Source organism: Pezoporus occidentalis, unplaced genomic scaffold (genome assembly GCF_034315485.1).
Source record: "Pezoporus occidentalis ecotype Australia unplaced genomic scaffold, CSIRO_AGI_Poc_V1 ctg61, whole genome shotgun sequence".
Classification (NCBI taxonomy): Eukaryota; Metazoa; Chordata; class Aves; order Psittaciformes; family Psittacidae; genus Pezoporus; species Pezoporus occidentalis.
Genome location: NW_026915955.1, coordinates 2,559,691 through 2,580,529, shown reverse-complemented (window position 1 = coordinate 2,580,529; position 20,839 = coordinate 2,559,691). Strand labels below are relative to the sequence as shown.

General features: G+C 42.2%; 1 protein-coding gene across 7 annotated transcripts in view; it reads right to left on the bottom strand.

Annotated features, from left to right (window-relative positions):
- Positions 1 to 6,599: 6,599 nt before the first annotated feature.
- MYB (MYB proto-oncogene, transcription factor) overlaps positions 6,600 to 20,839 on the bottom strand; it is a 28,673-nt gene continuing 14,433 nt past the window's right edge. For all 7 annotated transcript variants that reach the window (XM_062639610.1, XM_062639614.1, XM_062639615.1 and 4 more), the window contains 6 exons: positions 20,412 to 20,554; positions 19,910 to 20,024; positions 19,699 to 19,824; positions 18,909 to 19,019; positions 18,158 to 18,265; positions 6,600 to 8,602 (listed from right to left, as the gene is read on the bottom strand). In XM_062639610.1, coding sequence (XP_062495594.1) covers positions 8,486 to 8,602; positions 18,158 to 18,265; positions 18,909 to 19,019; positions 19,699 to 19,824; positions 19,910 to 20,024; positions 20,412 to 20,554 — 720 coding nt within the window. In that variant the 3' untranslated portion in view covers positions 6,600 to 8,485. The remainder of the gene's footprint in view (positions 8,603 to 18,157; positions 18,266 to 18,908; positions 19,020 to 19,698; positions 19,825 to 19,909; positions 20,025 to 20,411; positions 20,555 to 20,839) is intronic.

Below are 20,839 nucleotides of genomic sequence, written 5' to 3'. Positions count from 1 at the left end.
ATAACCAGGGCTCAGGCTATCCTTGTTTTCTAATATTCTTGGCAGCTAGTAAGTAATCTTTGTGTGCCTTTTCACACAGCCTTGATGCACAATTCTGAAAAATAACGCTGTGTAATAAATTACATCAATCCCAATGAAAACTCAGTGGTTGCACGGCTCTGCAAGCCATAGATTCCCAGATACCCAAACCATGATGGGAGGCCAAACATTCACAGGATGTCCTGGAGCTCATGATTTTTTCAGTCAAACTTCCTAAAACACCCTGAAGAAGATGGCTGCGACACAAGTTGACCAAGCTTGTTGTGCCGTCAGCATTGGACAGCTGTGGCTTTGAACAATGACAGCCATTGTTAGGTCAATTTTAAAGTAGGTCCTTAAAGTTAATGTGATTATGCAAATGTTGCCCTAACTACCATGACTGTCTTATATCCTTCACAAATGACTGCATTGTCACTTTTCATTATGTGCATACAGTCCTGGTGGTTTGGTGGTATCATTGTATCTCTTGGAAATGGACCATGTAAAGGCCGTTCACTGTTGGCACTGCATTGTGCTTTTGTCCATGCAAACCAACCTTGACCCACAAATGAGGGTGGTAGGGATTTTCAGGCCAAAACCTGTGTGTGTTTTCACATGATTACTCCCATTGACTTGGCTGGAAACTCTTGCATCAGGCATGGAAGAATTAATTTAAAACACAGTTGGGAAATTAAGTGCAGTGTACTCTAAATCGCAGTGTATCTGGACAAACCTCTGACAACCTAGCTTCTATAATAAATGCTTTTGTGTGAAGTCACTTGCAACATAAATTAAAAAATTAATCCATTATTCACTGGGAAAAAAAACAACACCTTGGACAACTTCAGTGTATGCTATTCTCTGTGGTGTCTATGTTATTATTATTATCAATAATTATAACAATTTTATTTTAGCAGTTAAATACCCTTTTACAGAAATCTGTGCTCATAAATGAGGAAACTGAGAGATCTTAGGATCCATGTGTTCTGGAAGGCAGCAGATTTCAGACAACTCATCAGTTGGGGGACATGACTGATTTCAGACTCTTAGTTGCATTGCTTTCAATGAAAACCAGTGACTTGCAGTTTCAGTTCTCATCATAGAAGATGTTCTCACAGCAACCTCTTGTTTGGATTGTTTTCTCTTTTTCTGAGCTCCGAGTCTCATGTTTGCCGGAATTCTGTCCTTTATGATTTTTGTTCTGGCAGCCAAGTCTCCGTGAGGCAAGAACACAATATACAGCCTGTGACAGATTCAGTCTGCTGGCTGGGATTTGGGTCTCCTCAGTAAAACATCCTTCCTTTATTTTTGATAGAATAAGTAAGTGTATACAGAGAGATACATGGCTGTATTTGTAGGCACTTACTTAGCATAAGTAAATGTAAAGGAAAATCACCACTTCCCAGGAAGTCAATGCTTTTCTTTTGCCAACTTGCAGCAGCTCTCTAATGATGCAAACTTCCTCAGGAGATTCAAGGACTTAGAAACAGTAATGGCAACACACTCTGTTGCTCTGCTGTGTTATTCTACATGCAACTACTCATAATATCCTCATCACTGTAACACCTGAACACTGCTTCAGAACCAGGGTGACCTTTGCCAACCTGTGTGCACAGACAATAGCTATCTGTTAAGTCCAAACATACCCATATAGCAGTTGGGGTTTCCTTCTTCCACAAAGTCTAGTTCTACTGGGAAATTTGGATTAGGATATGGAAACCTGCTCTTTACATAGCAAAGCTGAAGCTGTAGCACCCTCAGCATCAGTTTCAAGAGAGTACAGGATCATGTCTGGGACATTAAGCCTTCTGGACAACTTCCTGTACTCACTCTAGAGAAAACCAAGTTTCTGTTATTTGAAATCCTTTGAATGAAAGTTGGTTATGGATCTCTGACAGGAAGGCAAACCAAGGTATCATTTAAAATTTCGCATTCAATCCATTCAAGATGTCACATAAAATTCTACTTGCTCCATTGATCAATTGCCAGAGAAGATGGTAACAAATTTTTTTTGGATGTCAGACAGACAGCAAAGCAAACCTAATAAGTGGCAATTTAACACTAGGGGAGGAAAAAATCCAGCAGTTAAATTTAATCACCATGTAAGTAAGTTTGCTGCCTTGTGATGCCTGTGGCAAAATCGCAGGGCAGGTGTATGTCAGGTTTATTCGTCTCTTGTGGCAGTGGGGCTTGTTTTGAGACCCAAACAGCAGCTATGTCAACTGGATGCAATGAAAGTCTGTGCTAGGAAACAATGGTTTTCAGAGAGCTGATGGAAGAGTGACTATCACACCAGTTTTGTAGCTTATCACCATACAAACTGTGTTTGTATTTGTTATGGGTTTTCTGTTAGAGGATGTGGCTACAAATCAGAGGTTGGTGAGGAAAGGATTACTCTAACCTCTTTGATTAGAGAAAGTTAAGTGTGTGTCTGCATCAATGCTAGCTCAGGAGCTCTCCCCATGAGTTACTGCTCACAGCATGCCGCTGTGGGACCTTCATGGGGCAGCAGGAGAAGTCATCCCTGTCCTGGGCAAGCAGGCAGCTGCTGAGAGGGTGCCAAAGCTAAATGTAACATGCCCTGTCCTGCCCATACCTGGTGGGTCTCCCAGGCTGGGGCAAACCACCTCCAGTGAAAGGCCTTTGTGCACAGATGGGTCTTCACTAGGGGATGTTAACTTGAGATACAGAGGTTGCTTTTCAGTGGAGTTGGTGCTCTACCTGGGGGTAACAGGAGCACTGTCTTGAGTGGGAGTAGCAGGGGCCCACCAGCCATGGGCAGGGAAACAATCCACGTCCTTAGCCCTGACAAAGCTTTGGCTCAGGCTCACTGATGTTATGGAGACCGGCAACTTGTTTCAATCCGTTTTCAGCAGGGTTTGAGCCATGCTCCGTAAGGGCTGTGTGCCTTGGTGAAATGGAGCTGAGCCTGCCAGAAGAGCTACAAGGGCAGAACGGATGGCCAGGAGGATGAGCAGAGCAGAGAAAAAAAGCTGAGTGTAATCTCTTTCCTATATTATTTCACAGAAATATCTTTTAGGCCTTTGGCCAGCAAAACATGGCTGTTTCTCTATTGAATCCTTAGGTGCAGCAAGGCTTGGCTGGGCAGGCAGGAGCTATAACCCCATGCAGATTTTCATTTCCCTGCTGGCAGCACAGGATAGCAGCCCCTTTATCTGCACAAGAAGTCTGAGCCGGCGCCTCTGAGGTCTCTGCCTTGAGCTCGTAGAAACACAGATACCAAAACCCCATCACTTAAATAGTCAGGGCCTCCCTTCACCTTCAGATAACTCCTATGCTGATGTACACTGATGAGAGAGTTAATGAAACATTAGAGGCAGCAGGGAGAGAGGCCCAGGCAGGAAAGCACACCTGCAGGCACCCTTTCAAGACTCTCTCAGGGCTGACTTTATTGGGAAGGCCATGGTAGGCTTGCAGCTGGACCGGCAGGAACTGGGAGATGCAGAGGTGGTCTCTATGGTTAGTGTAGAAACCTGTTTGGGGAGAGCTTCCTGAAACTTTCTTCTTCTTCGCTGTTTGCGAGGACTTCTCTGACAGATGTGCGCGTGGAGCGTGTCTTGGAGCCGTAGCGATGAGTAGTGATTTCATCAAGTAGTAAAAGTTATTTGCCCATGAAATGAAATTTCCTTGGGGGTAAGTCTAGCTAGGCTGTAAGTGTGGATCTGTGCAGCCTGAGAAGCAGAGGCTTTGTAAAAAAAATAAAAATCATCAATTGTTCTGGTGCTCAAATGGACTGGAAAAATACCTTGAAGAAATGTCATGAATCAAGTGGAATTGTAATAAAAACAACAGCAACCTGATCACAAATAATTTATGGAAAAATAATAGCAGAGCCAATAGATTTTACAGGCCTTAACAATGAGCTGTATAGCTAATGCCAGCTTGAAAACATGACTGAAAGCAGAATTTGGACCTCTGTGGTTTATCTTCATTACCTTACTTGAACCAGTCACTGAGAGAAAAATGTCACCAACAAGTTCATGCCAGTAGGAAGGTTGTCAGTGAAAACTGCTGAGGCATTGAAGTCAAGTTTAAAGAAGAGAGGCAAAGGGAACATTTGGTCAGAAAATAACAACTTTTTGAATTAAGACATCAACCTGGTGATTGAAGGATATGGCCAGTGTCTTTCCTTGGCCACCTAGGCAAAACGCCATCATTGCTCCCAAGCAAAGACTGGGCTATCGACTGACTCCACCTGTGCTGTGTAACAAGCTGACAAGCAAGATGTAGACCAGTGCCTCAAAATCATACTTTTCTGAACCACAGTATTTTTCACATGCTTTTTTTAAAACAAACAAACAAACAACCCTCCCCCCAAATAAAACACCCCCAAAATCCCCCACATTTAAAATAGATTTTGAGGAAAAGGGGTTTTTTATTCTGTCCTTTGCATCACCCCTATACCAAATCAAGGCTGAGCTAGAAATACAGTCAAATGCAGCAGGAGTAAGAGGAGGTGATAATTCTGATGCTCCAGTCATTACCCCACAGAAGCACCCTTTGCTTACGCGACTGTGTGGGCTTGAGGGAGAGCTGATTGTCATTGACTTAGCTGGCCTGGATACGGATCAAGATTGCAAATACTGTGAAAAAAACAGCTGTTTTTTTTTAAGGATCACTCTGTGCTACAGAATATTCAGAGCTCTGCTCTGTTCTTTACCCTCAGCAGACTTTTCATTTTGGCTCCCAGCTACAAAGTCTGGCTCTTTCATTCAGCTGTAATGATTTTTCCCAAAGTGTCAGTCCAAGCTCTGGTGCATTTTCAGTTTCAGCTTATTGCTGTCATATATGTCAGACCTGTGGGAGTTGAACACCAGGGACTGCATAGAGAGCTGGAGAAGTGCAGGGTATAGCTGGGAAACACCTCACACTCTGGTATTTTCCTTTATTTTTACGCTGGCTCCTTTGCCTCTTCATTTTTAATTAGTGGCACATGCTGAAATGATAATTTAAATTCTTTTCAGAAATCAAAAGAATTCCCACTGACAACATTATTAAGTTATAATTACAGCAAAGAAAAAGGTTAATAGGGATTTGAGCCAAATATCTACTCTCCATTAAACAAGAACTTGACTGAACCTGTTTTCCCTTCATTTTGGTAGGTTACTTTAGGTTTAATTGGGTCCAGCATGGCTATACACCTGTGCAAAGGTCCACTGAAAGGCTAAATGGCCATCACCAAGACTATCTATATTGACCTGTCTTGGGATAGATCTTGCCTGATCTATGCTCAAGCTGGAATTTGACAAGTAGAACTTCTCTTGGATCTCTGAAAGAAAGATGTGTATTTCAGGGAGTAAGCAGCGCATGGTCAAGTGTGAATATTGTGTGAGAAGGATATGTAGGAGGTGGCACTTTGTTGCAAAGGGAACTTACAGAGTTGGTGGGGAAAAATAATTAGGTTCCTGGGCTACAGCATTCAAACAAAGCCTCTTCCTTTGCTCATGCTGAGCACCACATGCATGTAGAAACATATGCAAATCGGCTTTAATCTACTGTGCGTTTTGCATTTGCAACGAAACGAGGAGGGAAAAAGAAACCTTTTCCTCTGTGTTAGCTCTAAGAGTGCCTATCAACAAGACAACTACTGCAGTGGGTTTGCTTGTTAAAAATGGGTTTTAAAACAATAGAAGGCGTAAGGAAAAAAACCCAGCCCTTATTCTGGGCACCTGCAGGGTGAGCTTCCATGTTTCCCAGCACTGGGTGCTAGATAATGATCTGTTTAAACTCAGTCATGCTTGCTGCAGTTACAGCTGGAGCCCTACAAGGCAAGAGCTTTGCCTTGAAGACCTGTTGTAAGCTGGGTGTTTCTTTTTCCTTTTTTTTTTTTTACTTCTTTTAAACTGCAACGCGTTGCTTAAGCTGTGGCGTGCCTCACATGCAGACCTTTCCCTCTTCCCAAGCTGCACACCATGAAGTCCTGCAGTCCTCCCTCACATCTTGCACAAGTGTTCTTATGGGGTGAGCCTGCAGCCTTTGCACAGGCAAGTGCTCCCACATACTTCCCCTTCTCTGTAATCCATAGCCAGCACAGGGGTCCTGCCTGCGGGAAATGCTGCAAAACTTCCTCAGGGTTGGTTCTCCCCCAGCATTTGCTGACAGCCCAAACCACATGGGGGGATAGATGAGAAACAGGCAAAACTTGGAGGGGGCTGCTGCAAGCACCAGTCCCTTCCCAGGCTGAAATCACAAGTGTACAAGAAGGGACCTTGCACAGGGTGAAAAAGACTGTTTTGCTCCTCCTTTTCTGCGTGCTGCATGGCATGCAGGCCAGCAGGCGGCTTCAGCTGGGAGGACTAGGCAACTTGCTGGGGAATGAGGGAAAAAGGACTGCAAGCCATCTCTGGGGGCTCTCAGCCCATACATGGCTACACACACACACACACACACACTTGGAAATAGCCATTACTTCCTTCAGGGAGCTGAAGTCTGCTCTCAAGAGTATCATCAGTCTGATTGCTTCAACTTAAATTTTAGCTAATGATTTATTTTCAACCTATAAAATAAAATTCAATTTTTTTCCCACCAGGTTGCACCTTTTTTTTTGGGGGGGGGGGGGGGGGGGAATGAGGGGGAGTTAGCAATTGCTTTTACTCTCCAGCTTTCCCAGTGCTGAATGTTCTCGGCATTTACACTGTGTGAGGCTCTACAGGTCTACCCAATTATTTGCGGTGCAGTGTAATGCACTGGAGTCTCAAAATATATTCCTACCTCTGGTTTCTTAAGATTAGTGTAAAAAACTCTGTTCTACAGTATCGGAACTCCAGAATATTTTGCTCTTAGTCAAGTGATTCTTGACCTGGTGGTCTCAGATGAAGAAATAAATTAGCCGGCTGTTTTGCACAGCCTCCCACCGGCTGCAGCTGATCTGGACTTTGGGGCCACTGGAGACGTGCCTCAAGTCCACAACATTCTCAATACTTCTTGTTTTGTGCTGTGCTCCTTCCACTTCCTTAATGATCAGTGAGAACTGGGGATGTTGAGGTACCTATGGTGTGAAAAACTATTGCTTACTTATCTAAGTGTGCTGTAAAAAGCTCGTCTTTATTTTTGCCTATAACACCACTGCCGAAAACGCTAGAGGAAAACAAGATTCGAAGACCATGTGGGTTTAAGTAAAAAAGAACACACTTTATTTATCTACAAGGCAGTACATTTTCGTATAAAAAATTAAGTGCAGGTGAAGCCGCACCGAATGCTTTTAAGGCAGCAAAGTCAGAGGCTGTTATAAAAAAAACCAAACAATAAAAAAATAAAATAAAATCAGTGTTTTGCCATATTAGTAAAGATTTGGTATGGCAGTACATAGAACCACATATTTCTAAGAACCTGATTCAGTATACAAGACCCAAGCTAGGGAACAATTAGCTAGACATGGAACAAAACAGACAACATGAACACGACAGCAATCTCCCAAATGTATGAAGGTGCAATGCATGCTGTTACAAACCAATGAGAATCAAAACAGCACATCCAGACAAAAAAGAAAAGAAAATCTCCCAGGAACAGTGTTCAAAAATATTGCTTATAAAAAAACAAAAGGGGAAAAAATATAAATGATGTAAAAAAATTTAAAATAAAAAGATCTGAAATGCTAGTGCATAGTCAATTAGCTAACATCAACATTTGTTTTCTTTCCATACAAAGCTCTACTCCTTTTACACTAGCAGCATGTCTACACGCTAAGGTCTGTAGCAGCAAAACACAGTATTCATTTGGCATTTACAAAATTAAATTACTGAATAAAAAATATAATTTTTCTCATAAATCTATGTTTCATACAGTAATATTTTTTCAAGCAAGCTAATTACCCTCCCAGACAGAAACACACAATGAATAATGGTCTAGAACCACAACAGAAAAGAGAATTTCAAGAGGCATGGATGTTTGAGCATTCATGATCTTGATCAGTTTCCCCCCTTTGCACAGACTAGCGTTTGTAGTAATGCTTTTCACTTCAGTACTTTTATACCAATGCATTTTGTTCAGTGATTTAAAATACATCTGTTTGAGTACCTGCTCTTTTATTATAAAAAGTTAAAAAAGAAACAAACAAACCCCCACCCCTGGCTAGCACATCACTGAAATAACAATACTGGTGTATTAGGTCTGCTTGATCTCCAGAAGTACAAGAAAAACTATCATTATTATAAGTCTGCACTTAAGATCATTAATTACTGATTCAAACTTAATACCTAATAATTTAGGCAAGTATCATTAAAAAAAAAAAAAACACAACAAAACAATCCTCTTAAGTTGGGTGAAATCCAACAAGAATATACATGCTGAGTGACTAAATGCACTTTGTGCTGCTCCCAACTGTTGTACCACAACAAAGATAGGTTCTTCTCCCATTCATGAAAAGTTTTCATGCAGAGGAACAGGAATTTCCCATTGGAGGCAAAGTGTTCTCAAAACCATAATGCTTCTCTGTCCATCGACCCTTTCACATCACCAGAGTCCGGGTGGGGAAGGCGGTCATGTACTTGCGTGCCTGATCCGTCAGGGCCATCTGATCCTCGATCTTCCCACAGGACGCTGACTCCCAGGCATTGTTCAGATGCTGAATGAGAAAGCAGGCAGAGAGGTTTGGGGTGAACATCATGTGATTTATTCATAGCCTTAGCTGAAGCCGTGCCTGCTCATGATTACATTGCATGAACAGGACACGATGTTGTCCCGTCTCCAGAGAAATTGAATTCTCAACCCAACAGCAAAAAAATATGACCCCCCACTTCTCAGTTAGTGACCAGAGGAGTGGGCAGATCTGATGACCTGCAGAGCGGTACACCACAGGAGCCAGGATCCAAACCTCCCCACTTGCCTCTTAAGTAGCAGCTGCTCTACAAGTCTCTATCTACAGCCTTGCCTTTCAGGTGGACTTTACAGTCAATGGCACACAGTCTAAAGCCCACAATAAAGTTACAATATTCAGTGCTATGACCACATAGAAATTCCTGCCGAACCTCTATTCTAGAAATACAGCTGCTCTGCCCCTGTGCTCCCTGGACCAACCTGACAACCTTGACAGCCTGCTCACAGCTAGCAAAAGGTCCCATGCTAGAAGCTGCTTTCACCTGTGAGCAGCGATTAGCACGTGCCCATTTGCAGAGCTCCTCTGGCAAAGGAGAAGGGGGGAATATGGCTCTCAGCAGAAACAGCATTTTTAATTATCATGTAAGCCATTTCACTTCTTGTGGTATTTATAGAGGTTACAGACACCATTTAGTATAATGTTAAAGTGAGATAAACATATCTATGGAGGGCTGTGCACTCTGTATTTATTTACTCACTACACATGTGAGATGTTTCTCATTGCCTTGAGCTATAAACAGTAATGAAATTTCAAAGCTCCTGGAATTTACCAGTAACACACACATTTACACATGCTTTTATTTCTATTGAACTTCTTTACTTACTCAAGTGTGTCTGCCTTTGCGCATTGACATATTCCCCAAGTCCTGAATAAAAACTCTTATCATTATATAAAGCTACTGTACGAACACCCTGTATTACAAAAAGGTGCTCCGTGGAAAGCTGCCTACCAGTAAGGAGATCCCAGTACTGTTGAATATTGATGAGTTCTATGCTCAAGATCCAAGAGAAACCTTTCCCTATTTTCCTCTGCTTTCAACAAGGATCATCTTTGTGATTCAAGATCTACATTGCTCAACAAGATAGACAAAGCCTTTCCAACATCCAGGACACTGGAGGAAGCATAATTAATAGATTGCAAACCATCTGCTAAAAGCAGAACCTTCCTGGTGAGCCCATGGCTCTTTATGCTGCTCCTTCTAGTTGCTAACTTTGCAAAATGATCCTTACATTATTCTCCAGGCTAAATGTTTAGAGAATGCTCTTCTGACTGTAAACAGTGTTATCTGAGGCATATGGATAGTAAAAGGCTGGGCAACATATGAAATACAGATAATTTCTCATAACATGCCCTAATCAGGGCACTGGTACAAACACAGGGACCGAGGTTCCCTGCCTTGGAGGGCTTACAGCCGAAAATGGATAAACCTAATGAATAAGCAAGCAGTGTAGCCAAGACAAGGGCACACATGTTAGTTCCTTGTAAACTTCTGGTGGGCTTCCCTAGACACAACTTTCTGTTCTCTGTAGACAAGCTCCAAATGTTATCTCTGCTGTTGATGCCTTTTTGCAGGCAGAACTCTGCTGAGCTTCACTGGGAGCTCCCCAAGTGGAGGACCAGGTCAGGCCTCGAATCACTCAGTTTTTGCAGCTTTTTGTGGGACAGCACATCTGTGAAATGAAAAAACACACCATACACCTCTTTGCCAGAGTGGTTCAACCTAGGCTGGCTGTATACCTTGTGCTGTGGCTGTGCCTAGGGCACATGATACAGCCAATATGCAGGTGTGACATACTTTCTGCATGCCGCAGACATGCATGCAACATGCCGCAGCTTCTTTCATGTTTTGGTTAAACAGCTTCCAGAGTAGCTTTTTCAAAGGCACCTACATCAGCTGGGAACCTACAGCCTCCTATTGATCCTCAGTGGGACTCTGTCACCTGTGAGTATTTTACCCTATTACTTTAGAGGTATTTGCATCAGGGACCAAATTATACCCGCTGCAATGCCATCAGTTTTACTTAGAAGCCAGATTTGTTCTCTACACCTCAAAAGCAATTATAGTTCCAGAATATCCACCATTTCAAAGGACAAAACCATGTCCAAATGGTATTTCCCTGTGATCCCCCAAAGCTTCAATGTACTGGTCTAGGAATGAGAGAGCAGCAGTCCCTTAAATAACTGAGAGTATGTAAGGGAAAGTCCATCTGTCACAAGATGTCAATTTTTAAAAAACAGAAGTAATTTCAGGCAAGGAGTGTCCCTATCTCATAAATCAGGTTTAGTCATTAGTATCTACACTGAGCTGTTTTTATTAAGAGCCATGTGCTTAGAAAGGGAAAAAAAATAAATCTATATGCTGATTATCTCCAACATCTCAGCAAGCTGCTGCATGTCACTCATTCCACTGAAAGCTTGGTCTTCATTTAACCTATGCCAGCGCAGCAGAAGCCTCTCAGGTAGGCGGTAACCCCCTGCCCTCCCTCCGGGTCAGCCTCCTCAGTGTCCCAGCGAGACACAGCAAATGACAGGAGGATCAGCTCGACCCCAAGACTTGAGCCTGCACGAAACAACTTACCCATTTTTTGCCATAGAGACAGCACAAGAGAATCTCCCTGCAGAGTTCTGACCCTTGTATTATTTTCCCAGAAATATATTACACCATTATTCTTCCTCTTATGACAAACTTCTAAAAAGAGACTAACTTTTCAGTCTCACTGACAGTGGTGAGAGCTTTGCTCTAGTAAACAAGGCAGAATTTGACTACAAGTAAAGTAGCGTATTTTCTGAAGTAGTATATTTACTAAGAGTTTTCAATGCTATCCTGGGGAAGTCAGGTAACATTTAAGTGGGTATTTTTATTAACCATTTTTTGTCTGAAGCCTTGGCTCTCGGCAGTCAACATCAAACAAAGCACAATGCCTTTGCCTTGCCTGCCCAATGAGGCACCTGTAAAAGTCATCCTGATGCGAGAGGCTTTACTTCCCTCCTTGGCAGGGAGTGCTGGGTCCCATGACCCAGGCAGAGCACTTTGCCAGGTCTTGGCTCACACAGCCATGTGATCCTTTGGTAAAAAGTGAAAAGCACAACACCTCCTTCCATGCCAGCACTGCAGCAAGTACCAACAGGGCCCTGTTACAGGACAGTGGCAGAGCCCTGAAGAGAGCAGCACTTAACAAGCATACCAAAAGAGAAAAGACCCCAGCAGAAAGCTAGAGGCATGAAGGAAAACAGAGCAGAAAGCCATGTAAGACCAGTCCTTTTGCAGAATGTTCACTGCATCTCTCCCATCACATTTAAAGGTCCATTATGTTTATGGAAACATAAAAACTTTGCAACTAGAATTCAAAAGGCCTGGCCCAAACCCTACCAAAATTGATGGGTATGTTTTAATTGATTCAGTGTATTCTCCCTACTTATATTCAGCCATCTAAGAGCGAGGTGCTTGTTTTGGCACCTAAATCCTTAGCCAGTGGGGAAAGAAAGGGATTTCCGCAATAGAATTCATTCCATATATCATTTTTTTAATTGCCACAAAGAGCAGGAGACTCCTCTTAGTTTTGCTGTCAATTAAAAGAAATTAAGCCTTTTCAGCCAGTAGTTCCACCTGTATTTTTCTCTTCCACACAGCAGTTTTCTCTCTTTAGGTTGAAACAGGGAGTGTCTGGGAGAAGAAAGTATAGTACTATGAGTTCCCATAGGATAAAATTACAAACCCATGGTACAATTCCAGCTGTGTCATTCTCTGTGGCTCATTTTTTTTTAACCTCAGTAATCCTACAAGCACATCCTTCTCCTGGCAGTAAAACTACCTCACTTTGCTGTAATGTGCCTTCAGCTGCCCTCAGGCAGATGCAAACTGTAAACAAGCTGTCAAAGCTGTAACTGGGATATCCAGTTAAAGCACTTTAAATAAAAACTTGGACCATCTAGAGAAAACAGAACGGAGTAAGAGAAGACTGTGGAAAGGTGCTTTTCTAACACAACTCGTCCTTCTGCTCTGGAAGCCTGGGCTGCCTTTTCATGTGCTGTCTGCGTACCTTAAGAAAGCTCCTGCCTTATGACACCTTGAGTTGTTAACAGGTGAACGCCAAAACCGAATGCTGCTGCAGTCCTGCAGTGCCGAGCTCTCGAACTGGTGGAAGTGTAGTAAAAATCTTTGGGCAAAGAACTGTGTTGGAAGACACAGTGCTACTCTGGCAGGTATCTTCAGCAACTTCAGCAAAGTTACTGGTGTTACATACATTAATTTAGCAAGTTGTGTGGGCATTTAAAAACAAAAAAAAAGACGTGCAAAATATTTAGAGGGCTTAGACTATAGAAGGTATCTTATCATATTTCTCTACTGGAAAAAGCTGGATTTCTTGCCATTTTTCCCTTTGATTACATGGTATGGAAAATTTACGGAACATGCCAATGAAAAGGCTTACAACAGAAAATGCAGTACTTCCAAAACAGTGAAACAATCAACACCCTAAACAAAGCAAGTTCCTAGCAGAATACAGTGCATATCATGGAGAACAGTATGTCATTCTATTATATCATGATGAAGAACTAAGATAAATCTTTGTAGTTATTAAGACCAGACAGTAAAGACTAATTAAAAACTCAAGTGACCATAAATGAATTGTATTTCATTTGCTAAGGCAGAGCGCTATTTCTGCTCATGTTGCTAGCTCTCCTCTGGGACATGGGACAGCCTTCTCCTAAACACGTTACTCAGAAATACAGCTTGCTAAATGTGAGAGAGTAAGATGGTCCAACTTTTCAGCTTTTACTCTAAGCCTGATACCAGAGATGCAGGAGCTTAACCCTGAAGCCCTTACTCAGACAAAACTCCTGTTTGAGATGTATGAGCTTTCCAAGTAAGATTAATAGAAGAGATACAGAAATGGGTAAGCACCTGAAACTCACATCAGGATATTCAGTCCCTTTCTAATTTTGTCTATAAATAACTTTATTTTAATTCACTGATCAGAAGGCATAGCTGCACATGGCTGATAGCTAAGCTGTTGCTTTTCTTCTTTCTGCCTGCTTGGGGCAGCTGTAAATCCTGACTTGTTTGCAACTCAAATTCTGCTGCCCTGGGAGGAAAACATGTGAGGACTGACCTGTAACTTCCAAATTCCTTTTGCTCCCTCAGCTGTGCCAAGCACAACTCTTGCACACATCAGCCACTGGCAAGAGAAGGGACAACACAAGAGAGGGAAACCAACAGGGCTAAAGTGAAGGCACTTGCTGTGCAGATCTTAAACCTCCCAGGGCTTGAGCATAGTGTGCTTCCCGCAGTGGAAGGGTATGCTTCCCCCAGTGGAAGAGTATGAGACTTTGGGATCTTCTTGCCGCAGAAAAACTAGAGGAAAGTCTGCTGCTGCAGGAGAGCATCCTGCCTCACCTATACTTTTTTGTCTTACAAACAGCTGCAAATGAAATTCCACATTTCACTTTTTTAAACAGAAAATTAAGCTTAATGACAGCTCACAGCCTTGAAAAGGTTAACCAAGTAACTGTTTTAAAATCCTTTAGACCTACTCTTTAAAGAAAATGGTTACATAAACCACTGAAAGTCAGGAAATTTGAGCTGAAACATGTCAGTCTGTGGTTAAAAAATGGAAAGTGACAGGAGCTAGGGGTTGAAGAACACACTCTTTAGCTTGCAGGGCTTCTACCCTGTGTTGTTTCCTTTGTTACTGGGGGAAGAAGATATCAAAGCAGCACTATTTTCTTGAAAGATTCCATTTCATGGTGTCTTTTGATAGCCTGCAGGGTTAGGTGGATGGTCTGATTTAGCCTACTTTTCTGGCCATGGTAGGTACTCCTACTGCTCCAGAACATAATGTGAAACAAAACATAACTTTTACATAGGAAGGCCCAGAAACAGGGTTTTTTACATAACCTCTTACAAGGCACTATTCAAGCAAATGCTCAGTACAGATCATCAGTTTGTCTCGGTAAGGGAATAATATGTTATCCCAAAATCTTAACTCTTGGAAAAGTTGCTAGTGAGGCAAAAATCCCCCTGCTGTGCAACTGAGTATTGCTTAAGTAACAAACATAGACCGTGTAAAAATACAGCTTGTAACTAACTACACAAATATAAAGCAGAAGTGTTTGAGATCTATGCATTGGAGTGTAAGAGTAATTCCACCCCAAGGTAACACATGGGTTTGGTGAGACACCTCCTATTCCTAGCAGTAAAAGAATACCTGAGTGCGCAACTCTTGAGATTTGCCATGCAGGACAAAAAAGCTGGCTGAACCTCCACACCTTCCCAGAAAAATCCTACAAACAGCTGCCTTTACATCCAACACCTTATAGAGAGTTACGCAGGGGATCAAATGAGGATGAAGCCCTGACCTCACATGCCAGGTGATGCAACATGCTGCTCCTCCTAAGGGATGGTGATTCATATCATGCTATCTAATATGTTCATCAACTCTTATTTACCAAGTTGCTTATGATCAGTCCTGTATCCAAAATGCAATAAGTAATCAGGCATTTTGTGAGTAGATTACTAGCCAAGTACCTTTTTCTTTATGTAAATGCAGTGCAAATTATTAAAGCGATGAAAAACGCTGTGGGCTGGTAAACATACTACCTCCTTCTTACACAAGTTCAAATTTAAGAGAAAATGGAATTTGAAGAACCAAAAATATAAAAAAGGAAAGTTTAGTGCTCTTTCTCTCTTCCCTCTCCATACACACATCCAAAGGTGCAGAGTGCTATAATTCTCACTTGGACTGAAGTCAGTGAGAATTTGTGTAAGAACATTTGGATCAGGCCCAAAATATTAACATCAGCAATGCAAACATATGCAGGCACAATTAAACTTCACCCAGATGAGTTACCTTGCATTTAATGTCTACCTACATGGCATCAGTGGGTTTAGTCCAGTGCTCATGTGTGTGTCAGCACATGCGAACGTGTAGGAGGGGGATACACAAAACTAGAAAATGTAGAACGCATAGAACAAGAACATGCTAAAAACTGGTCACATACAAAATGCTACCAGTCAAAATCAAGCACAAACACTAACATTGCCAGTTGATTTGCACCCTTTAGGTAGGCTTTGTCCTCTCACACACATCCATCTCCCCTGGGATGGAAGGGGAGAAGTATTAGGGGCAGAGCAGAAACAGTTTCTGGTGTGAAACAGAACCAGACTGCTTGTCCTTTCTGAGCTGTACAGGGCCAAACTCCCCTCTGGTAGGACGCCAAGCAGTCTTACCAGGGATGAAGCAGATTCTCCTTTTTAACCCTGACACGGAGCCCAAATCAGAGAGCACAGCGTTTGCCAGACAATACAGCATTGTTATAAAGTCTGTATTTCATTCTGAAAAACCTGTCTGTGCCACCATCACAGAAACCCCTAGGTTCATTCTTCATTTAAAATGACATTTCAGCTGAATCACTCAACGGTTCATCGGCAGAAAGAATAATTTTACCTTCTTCATACTGGTACACTGAGAAGCTACATACGAAGTATTCATTTTGGGGGCTCTTTACAACTGCTTTTTCTTTCAGTTCAACATGTTTTAAACACTGAGGTGAGTTGGGAAGTCCTTTTTAACTCAGTTACTACTTAAGGATAAGTCCTCTTTATCCAAACAATGAAAATACCTGACTTTTAACATGCTTTTCCTTAGCAAAGACTGAAGAATGGGATCCCACAAATTGAGTCGTGTAAACTTCCTGAACAAAACCAGCGTGAGTGAGGAGAGAAGGTTAAACAAGCCCTTTCATTTACAGCAGCTTGTAAAGAAATTATTTTTAGATAGCAGGAAACATAACACTGTTATGCCAAAGATCAAAAGATCCTATTTTACGGGCACCTTAGATGCTTCATTTTTATTACAGGCAGAGTGCAGGCAACTACCACTAACAGGCCAATGTACAACATGCTCTGTTTAGATACCTTAAAATGTTGACCTAAACCCAGAGAGAAGCCTGGCATTTAGGTGGGGGACATGGCCAGGTGCTGGAGTGCTGGCAAGTCAGTGGGGCTAAACACATGGGGACCCAGAGCCTCATCACATGACACCAACTCCAGCAACCCACTACAAAACTGGAGCCCTGGGCTCCTCTGCCATGAGGTGGTCTGAATTCAGTCCCTAATCAACTGCCCTAACCCAAGGGCAGTGGATCTTCAAACCCTCTGCTTAGCCATCAGTCATGGGGCAGCTAAGAAATACGGTTCGTGAGAAAGAGCAAATGAGCAAAAGGGAGTGTGAGTCTTTGGCCCCTGTGGACACCCCCGTGCAGATGGGAGACAGTCCCTGCCCTCCAAAACTGCTTTTCATCAATGATTTTGCAGTGCACAATACAAACGTACTCCACGGCAAATTGTGCCAAACGGGGATGTGTGAAAAGTTATTATCTTACTTTAAAATGCCTGGCTAGGGATGCTTAATCAAAACCAGGTTTTACTCATCCGTGCCTACTGCAAATAAATTCCTAATGTAAATTCTGGAAAGAGAAAGGAAAGAAAGGATTACCTATGTGAACTACCTGTCTGAAAGTCAGGAGCTATGGAGTTATAATTTCCTTTTTGACAATGACTCGCCCTGGGGAATGAGATACTTTGGCTCAATTTTTGTAGCTAGGGAAAGGCTACAAAATCACTTATTCATGTAACTCAAAAATACTGGTTGTGGTGGAAAAATAATTAATCACTATCTACATTGCTTTTCGTTTTCTGAATGACTTTCTATGAGCCACACAGAATGACAGAATGACTTTCTAAAGTCCACAAGAGTCAACAAAGAGGCTGCTAGTGACTTCGGTGGCCTTTGGATCAGGCCCTTTGTAACAGCCATATTTTAAAGTACAGCAAACTTATACATTTGTTAACACTCGAGAAAAGCATAAGTATGTAAAACCCAGCCTCCCATCTGGCTAACATTGCAACATTTGCCTATTTAATTCATTTCAGAAATTCCAAAATGTGCAACTGGCTGGAATGATTGAGGCCCCTTCAGACCACCAGTTAAAACCACATTTCTGGTGTCACCTCAGCTCACACTAGGGGAAAGGCTATCCTGGTGCTTGACTGGATGGGCAATACTGGCCCCATCTGCGCTGGCCAGCCAGGCAGTGCCAGAATCTCTCCTTTTGCCCCAAGGCCAGTGACAGCCTCTGGCCACCACCACGCCACTCAACTCTCCTGCTCCCTAAAACAGCAGGACTACCTACAACAAGTCTATAGGAAAAAGCCTCTGGCCCACGTTAATGTTCAGGACTACCTTCAACAAGTCTATAGGAAAAAGCCTCTGGCCCACGTTAATGTTCAGTCCTACCAATTTAGCTCTGGAGCCAGCTGAGTTACCACGCTCCATGCTTGGGGTTTCCTTGTTTAGCTCCTTGGCAGAGCTGCAGCCTTTGCATCCTCACACACCACAGGTACAGTGAGATCCTCAGCCGCCATCATCTAAACATAACATTCTTCCACACTCAACACTTAGAATCAGTCTGTGAAAAAGCAATATTGATATACAAAGGGATTATTTATCAAAGAATGGTTACCTGCAGAGGACTAGTTAGTGGTCTGTTCCTAGGTACTGCAACTGTTTTGTGAAAACTACCATCCTCTTCAGCCACAGGCATCTTTAAAATGGAGCTGGTAAGAAGATTCTGAACAGGAAAAGAAGAAAAAAACAGAAATATTTTTCAGTCACTCAGGAGAACAACCTGAGTTTGAACAAATTAAAAGCAAACTCAGCCTTACTGCAGAGGGTGCTACACCGGGCATGGTCACAGACAGAGCTCCCAGCCCTGGGGGCAGACCTCAGCAGAGGGTCCCTAAGGCTTGGCTTTGCGGGAGCATTGCCATGTGCAAAGGTTTTTCATCCAGCAAAACTCCCAAGTGCAAGAATAACAGTAGGACTGAACAGCCCTGGCGAAGCAAAGGGACTGTGCTCACACAAGGTCTCATTTGCACAAAACAAAACAGACTCTCTTTCTTTTACCAGTTTTATCTCTGTGACCTAGTCATTTCTATACACAGGTGCAGGCATCCTCCAAACAGAGACTCTTTACAAAGACTGTGGGCTGCACAATGACTGCAACTTCTTCTACCTTCTATAGGCATTACAGTGATCATGATCAGTGCATAGGATTTTGCTTCTTGTGATTAATACAGGAAAATGATACTGGAATAATCAACAATGCCGACCTGTGAGGAATTCCATACAAAATATTTTCTCTTTTGCATTTAAGAACAGAACAGCGATGTAAACCAGAAAAATCAGTTGGTGGTGTGAAAACTTGCACTTACTGGCACATCTTCTGTAGTGGATGCATGTGTGAAGAGCTGAGTGTTCAGGTTTTCTCCTTCCCAGTGACTTGAGCAGAAAAAATTTCCAGCTTTATCTGTTGGAGACTCCACCTGAAATCAGGAAAGGCACTGTGATAAAAACCAGTACCTAACTGACCAGAAGGTGATTTATCTGTCAGTTGCTTAATAAATTGAATAAATATTCTTCACAGCACTGAATAATACATGTTTATAGTACTGTGCTTGAAAGCACCACCGCTGTTCACAGAAGAAAAAGTTCAAGGTTCTCAGAAGAATCCCCACCTAATAAAACTTTGGATACTTGCACTCAGTGCTCTGTCAGTATTCAGGAGTTTAATCCCCTGGAAAGGATTGAGAATATATGTATTTTTAGAACTTTAGTGACAAAGTAATATAATGCAATGCCCTCAAATGTTCAGGTTTCTAAGTCACTCCATGGAGCTTGGTCCCCGTAGGGTTCTTCTATAGTTTTCACCAATATTAGAAAGATTCAGTCCAAATTCCTATCTAATTTTTTCTTTTTAAGTTTCAAACGAAAACTATATTAGAACGGACCAAGCAAACCCCTGCTGGAAACAGCAAAAAGACTTCTATGGAAATCAATGGGAGATGAATTAGGCATGACTAGTATACTATATAGAACTGACACTAAGATCTTGGGGCTCACATGAAAGAAAAACAGACACAGCTATTTAACAGAAAAGGTATTGGTATAAGTTTCTCAGCAAAGAGTGCTGAATTAAATTGCCTCAGGTAGTTTGAGATTTACCTCTTGTTTGATTTTCTTCAGCAAAGGGGGTCCGCTTTCATGTAGCCCAGCCACTATTGCAGATTCCTCTGACTCCTGCTTGATAACGTCCTGCAGATCTTCTACAAGATGAGTCGGAGTTTGAGGCTGAAAGGAAGAAACGTTATACCAAGTCCCAGAACATCCCTCTACACTAATATCAAAGTAACTTTTATCATTGTTTCCTTCTTACCAGCATCTTCAAAGGACCATATTTTATTTCTTGAGCTGCAAGTGCATTTTTGAATGGAGTGGGTGTTCTTGGAGAGCTCTCTAATATCGACCTCTTGATTGCTGGAGTTCTGAAACTTTAAAAAGAGGGAGAAAAACTTTAAAGGAACATGTTTGAAAATATTACCTCTTTATAGAAATAGGTGCATACACACAGTAGCTGTTTTAAGACTTGTTTAAATATTTTCCTGCAACCCTATTTTGCTTTTCCAGCAGAACATCCATTTAACTGTGGTAAGGTGAAATGGCTTTATTTAAAGAACTGCTGAGTGCACAGTTGTTCTGTATTAATAACCTACCTCCACAGTTATAAAGTGGAAGTTTTTCTCCGAACTTAGAAAAATCAGCATGTGTTAGCAAACAACTCTGCAGGAAGCATACAGCAACCAAGCACTCTGGTTGTGTACAAACCTGAAGAAACGAACCCTCGTGAATCCGACAAGACAATGTGATAACAGACTTACACATGATTTTCCTTCTGAGCTTTGAAAGTCTGGTCCCTCTGGAACGGCGTGGTGACAGCCATCTTATGGCCACACACTGGCGTGGATGTTAGCGCAGGGTTGTCCAGGTTCACATTTTCGTGGTTGGATGAGGTGTTTAAGAACTGCAGGCAGGGAAAGGAAAAATCAACAGGAACATGCATATTACAAGGTTGACTTGACTTCTTACGTTGATGTTACTGAACAAAAGAAAAAGAAATTATTTCCTTATGGTTGACATAAGTGATGGGGGGTACCTGGCTACATGGCAAAACAATACTCAACAGTTTGGCTGGAGCACTCAGGAAGCCAAAATGAGCACTTCTAGACAGGGAAGTTACAAAGAAAATGGCCAAAAAGTGCAAAGAGAAACACTCTCCACCACTTTAGGAGCCAAATCTTAACAGCCT